Source organism: Rhea pennata, chromosome 1, assembly GCF_028389875.1.
Source record: "Rhea pennata isolate bPtePen1 chromosome 1, bPtePen1.pri, whole genome shotgun sequence".
Taxonomy (NCBI): Eukaryota; Metazoa; Chordata; class Aves; order Rheiformes; family Rheidae; genus Rhea; species Rhea pennata.
In genome coordinates this window covers 123,413,157-123,419,156 of record NC_084663.1, presented here as the reverse complement: position 1 = coordinate 123,419,156, position 6,000 = coordinate 123,413,157, and the positions used below count along the sequence as shown (strand labels likewise).

The 6,000-nt window shown below is 36.2% G+C and overlaps 1 protein-coding gene across 1 annotated transcript in view; it reads right to left on the bottom strand.

Moving 5' to 3' along the window:
• Positions 1-988: 988 nt before the first annotated feature.
• Positions 989-6,000, bottom strand: part of EFHC2 (EF-hand domain containing 2) — a 64,756-nt gene continuing 59,744 nt past the window's right edge. Inside the window, exons 14-15 of the mRNA XM_062573892.1 lie at positions 3,630-3,735; positions 989-1,224 (exon numbers count right to left, since the gene is read on the bottom strand). Coding sequence (XP_062429876.1) covers positions 1,129-1,224; positions 3,630-3,735 — 202 coding nt within the window. The 3' untranslated portion in view covers positions 989-1,128. The remainder of the gene's footprint in view (positions 1,225-3,629; positions 3,736-6,000) is intronic.

Here is a 6,000-nt window from a genome sequence, read left to right as displayed (position 1 = left end):
ATTAAATTATTTTCTAAACTACTTTCTCTCAATTTGAGTATTTAAATACATTGAATTCTCATCCTAAAGCAAACACTTTATGACTGAAATATAATTTCAGATTACAGAAAGTCCAAGGTTCTCATTCTAATGAATCTGTTAATTCCTCAGCACTAGGCAGAGGCACATACCTCTCACAGATCCTTTCCTTCACCAAGTCATCTTGGGTGAGTTAGCTTCCTGCTTCACCTCAGCTCTTCCCTTCTTTAAACTGGGATACTTACCTCTATCACAAGGGCATACAGTAAATTCACATCTAACCATGACTTGGAGCTGGCACAAGCTTAAAAAGCTGTAGAAAAAAATGCTAACAGAAATTCTGCTTAGTCATCACAATCTTGATCAAAGAGCAAGGTATCAATTAATTTGCAATGTTATAGTAAGAAAGCCTCTCACTAAAATTGTACAGAAATACCATCTTTTCATACATGTCTTACCCAAGTAAATTCGGGTGGTGACTAATCTGGTTCATATTTAAAGCAAAATGCAAGAGCTGATAGGTTTCATACCATGCCTGGAAGATTTACTTCTGTATTGGCAGGCTATAATTACTCTGATACCAGACCAACCTTATACAGTGATAATATCCTGCTATTATTTCCTCTGTAAAATAACAAGCTTTGATATAAACAGATACTTAAGCATCAGCATAGGGATATGGCAGAAATACAGACATAAGCTAAAAAGCAAGAGAGGGAATTGGAACAGAATTATCTTACTGTGCTAATACAGTCTGACTTGAAATTGTAAGAGGTCATCCAATAACCTCTTTTGTTCGTGGAACAAAGCAGTGTCTGTCATGTTCTGCTGTGTTTGACTTAAAGATTTCTTAGTACTTGCACATTCTTCATATGACCAAACACAAAGATTAGAGGGTATAGTTTTAATTATGCTTGTATAAGTATAGAACAGTACTGAGAAGGTGTTACAAAAACACATGAAGTATACATCTATGTTGGAATAAGAAATTAAATGCAATAAAACTTTCATCTTTGTTTTTTTGTTTTACAAGGAATGTTTTCAGTATCTGCCCAAGCAAGCTTTGGAGCTGAAACACTAATCCAAAAACAGTGACTTTCATAGATTGGATTAATCCTCCTTGCCAAACAGATCCTCCAGAAGAGTTAAGTATTTAATCCTTTTCACAGGAAGAGATGGTAGCTGTCCACTCCAGTCATCTTCATACTGAAATTAGTAACCCAGAGAATAACTTAGAACATAATGTTTAAAACAGTAATAATTAAAAGCTGCACAATATATGACTGAATGAGCTGCTTTATTTCTACATAGAAATCTTCTGTGAAATAGCGGACCTTTATGTAGCACATCCTCTTAAAACATGACTGCATGCACATTTTTATCAATCTGGCAGAATATTTTATTAAAATGTACTCTCTATCACTAGCAGTTTTGCAGAAATTTTCAAATTAAAGAACATACTATTTTTCCTAAAGGTACATATACTTGAAAGTCTTGCAAGTCTTGCAAGTCATCTATGTCTCAACATTAAAAATCATACAAAATAATGAGATAGAAAGAAAGAAGAAAAAAGTGTGCTAAACAAGCACAATTCTGCTGCTGAAATCTGTCTGTCGAATACATATATTGCACCCCAAAATTATCACATGGCAGGTCATGAACAGAATGGTGATCAGATTCTAAAGTTGAAAGATTCAACAGTACTTAAATCCCTTCTTTTCCCTGATCTTTCTCATTTCTTGTTGATGTCTTCATTAAAATATTCTTGTGTGGCACCTAGTCTAGATTTTGCAGCTAACTAACAAAACAATAAAGTGAATAAAACTGAATAAACAATACTGCCACTGATTTGGGCACTGTTTATTAAAAACCATCACTATATATCAGTATAACAGATATAGCAAGGCTTTAGAGCCACTGAGGAACTGATTATCCCAACTTGCACATGAATGAGTATATTTCCGACTAATACTCTTTCCTCCTCCTTGACTTCAGCTGTAACCTTCCTCACATAAATCCCATGTGCTGTCTTCACCTGGGGCTCTCAGGCATCAGCCACTTTCTTAAAGTGCATCCACAAGCAAAGATAAGGAGATAAAGATGTCTCCTCCCTACTCCTGTACAACCTCATCTCTTACATTGATCAGAACACACATTGCACCAAGAATGTCAGCTCTGACCTCCTGCCTCTTTCACAAGCACTTTTTCTTCCACACCTTCAATCTGTGAATGCTGCCCCATTGTTCCATTGCCACTTGCACCCCACCTTCAGCTGGTGGGAACGTGTTAAACAGCGAATGAATCTGTGCATCTGCTTCTTTCTCCCAACTTTTTGTTATGGAGCTCTGCACAATCTTCAAGGCAAAAATTTTCAGGGCACAGGCACTGATTTTCTCTCTATTTGTGCCATTCCAAAGCCCATGTGGCCCCTTACCCTGACAGAATCTCTTAAGAGCACACAGCTATAGCTTAAGCATAGAATTTATCCATAAAATTAAAGAATGCTCACAGAACAAAACTTAATTGATACTTTGAAACACAAGACTACTGGATAAAACTCGAAGAAGGGCTTTGATTTTATCTCTACAAGAAGGAAAAATTCTTCTCTATTATGAAGTGAAAAAGAAACCACTAGGTAGAGTAGAGCAAACCAACAGGGTAGGACCTTCACTAGACACCACAGACAGTTTGAGATGTTACAGAAGAAACAGCTTGAAAGTTAGGTAAGAGAGAGTAGTCAGGTTAATACCACAGTACTTGCAGAATACTAGTTGAAATACGCTACTGCTGAACTTGAATTTAAGCGAATGCTACACTTCTAAACTGTCTGAATACAGTGAAAGATATTCTGTACAACCATAGCAACACATTGCCAAGGCCAAAAGAGCAAAAGTACATGTTGGCTGAAGAGCTTTGAATTTATCTGTTACGAGATTTTTAAAGATCCGTGTAATTGCCCTACACACAATCTATTTTAAAATGTTCCATTCAGCATAAGATGGCAAGATTAGATTAATATATGCAGTCTGTTGAAAGAGCATTTTTATTTACCCTGAGTAGCAGGCTGATGGAGACATACAAAGTTGATCCCTCAATGCTGCTCCTGCTATATGTCTACCAAGGCTGTGGTTTGTTATGTACAAGTTTCCATAAAGTTATTATATATATATATATATATATATACACACAAATAAGCCTATTTTCTGCATTGACAGTGGAGTTTAAAGAATTTCCTGGCTGTCCCAGCAACTGATCACTTTTGTGACAACAATATTTGTGGGAGGAGCAGCACTCACGCCCATTGTTCACTGATAAATATACCCGTTTCCCCCTCTCTTCTTTTTCTCTTCCAGAAATATGTTGCAGAGATGTGGCACCTACAAGGCACAGGTGAGTTACAGGACTCCTCTTCCCTGTGTCACTTCTTTGCTTCATTCTAAACCTCCCAGAAAAAAGTTAACTACTTGAAGAAAACAGGCACAAACATGCAAAGACCAAAAACTGTTGTAATCTCTGTTGGATAAATCACACGTTACTATATTTGGCCGAATTATATTAATATCCCGGGGCCTGATTATCCCATTCCTTTTACTCAAAAATTTTGCTTTTACCTTAAGGGGAACCTTTATTGTCTGGAAAGCAGGGATTTGATTCTCTCTCCAGTTCAGCCCATCCACAAGCTTCTTATACTCCACTTGCTCGTGGCCATCTTCAAACCTAAGTAGAATATTCATACAATAACACAAATTTAAATGGAATTTTTAACACAGTTGTGTCATGCTCTCTTACATTACACTAATACATCGCTTTTTCAATAATGGTTTTTATACCTATAGAACCAAACACTAGCAAGAGTACAAAAGGAAACACTGCAAAACTGACAGGACTTCTATATGGTACACTACATATTCATATAAATACTTACTGCTCATTAATGTATCTCATACTAGAATTCTATTTCTTTAATAAATGAATTAGATTTCAACTAATTTCATTTTACTTTTCAACCACAGCCTGAACTCTTCTAACACTCTAATCTTACAATTGGTAAAAGCCTTACAGAGTTGGGATGCTCAGGGTCTAATGCCTTTGTGTAGAAAGAAACGGGTGGAAAGATTCACAGAATCACCAAAGCACAGAATGGGTAAGGCTGGAAGGGACCTCTGGAGATGATCTAGTCCAACACCTCTGCTCAAGTAGGGTCACCTACAGCATGTTAGACAGGGTTGCATCTAGGCAGGCCTTGAAGATCTCCAGAGAAGGAGATTCCACAACCTCTCCTGGCAACCTGTTCCAGTGCTCCATCACTCTCACAGGGAAGAAATTCCCCCTCACATTCAGATAGAACTTCTTGTGGTTCAGAAGAGCTATGCTGTAACACAATTAGCCTGGTTTATTTGGTTTCTACAGCCATTTCTTAAAAATAAGCAATCCTTCAAAAACGCTGTTTGCACAAACCTTGGGATCAATTTTCAGCTGACAAGTATACAGCTCTCTGAAGTATCATTTAACAGTCAGAGTTGAAAATCACAATCCTTGTCATTTGGTAGTTGTTTTATAGTATTGTTCTGTATTTCCCTGGACTAATTGGATATGTTTGTTTCAGTTATGAGGGTCTTCTGAAAGTGTCTGTGCTTCACCTGTGTCTATGGAGGGATATATTTAACTGTTTACTCTCAATACCTATTTTTTTGGTGGAAAAAGTCAGGCGAAACATTCTATCCTATATTCTGGTGAGACAAATACTATTTCATGCGTAGGAGGAAGATCAGCTACACACTGTTATCTTCATGAAACAAGTCTTTTAGAAAATTATTTTATGTTGTTCTAAAAGAAATAACGTTGCACAGAACATACACCTCAAAACCCATACAGTCCCTGAGGAGGGTTCTGGTAAAAATTAAGCATGAAGGTACTTTAAGGGAGAATTTATAACCTAAAGTAGCAAAATAATACTGGAGAAAAAGATAAATAAATATAGTGACAAAATAAACTGCAATAAACTGCAACTCATCCTCTCCCTCCTTCCCCCCACACCTTTCACTTAATAGTCAGCAGGAGAGCTAATAGTAGAATATACTGAGAGCAATAAACAGAGATGCTAGCGATAAACATAAATGTTAAGTACAGTGAGTTATGCTGAAGAGGAGAGCAAAAGCAGATCAAGAATGCTACTGTTACTAGTATTAAGTGGGAGTCTGAAACATTGCCACAAGAAATCTTCCTATTATATCTTTCTTCTTTTAAATACTTCACATGTAAATTAACATTTTCATAAGAGTCAGGCTTTTGTGGAATACATCCAATACACACAAAAATTACCATTCCCATTTCTAAGTGTTTTTTATTCATTTGGGTTTTTTGCAGAACGCAAATGCAGAGAGAAAGGACTTCTGCATTAGAGGTAACAAGACAATGAAAAGGTTGATCCTTCTTGGAAGAAAGGTGTGGCACACAGATTTAGAATTTCAGAACTATCATGACAGATTTTTGTAATACTATACACATTATGGAATTGAAATCTTTAGAAAAATGTTGTGTATGACATTTTGCTTATATTTATGCCTTCATTAAATAGAATGTTTTAAACTGTTATGTTCACAGAATGTAATCTATCTTTTGCTAGTTTTGAAAGATCAAAAGAAAGTCCACTGCTGAGATGCAGAGCTGTGAGTGGGATTTTTTAATAAGAAATAAGTGAAGGTGAGTAATTACTTAAACCTTTATGCTGAAGTAATGAAGTCAAAGAAAGCACTGCTACTGCTTTCAGCACACATTAACATGAAGCAAAGTCCGTTAATGTGACAGTACTAGCAAATTAAGACAACATAAACATGAAGTAGTATCATTAATGATAATCAAAGCTTTCAGCATGGGCACAAAAAATGGAACTCCTGCATCCCATATTTAAATACCTACAGAAAGTATCTTAAAATATTATTCTGTAACATCCAGAAAAATTTACTATTCCTTCAATCTCTT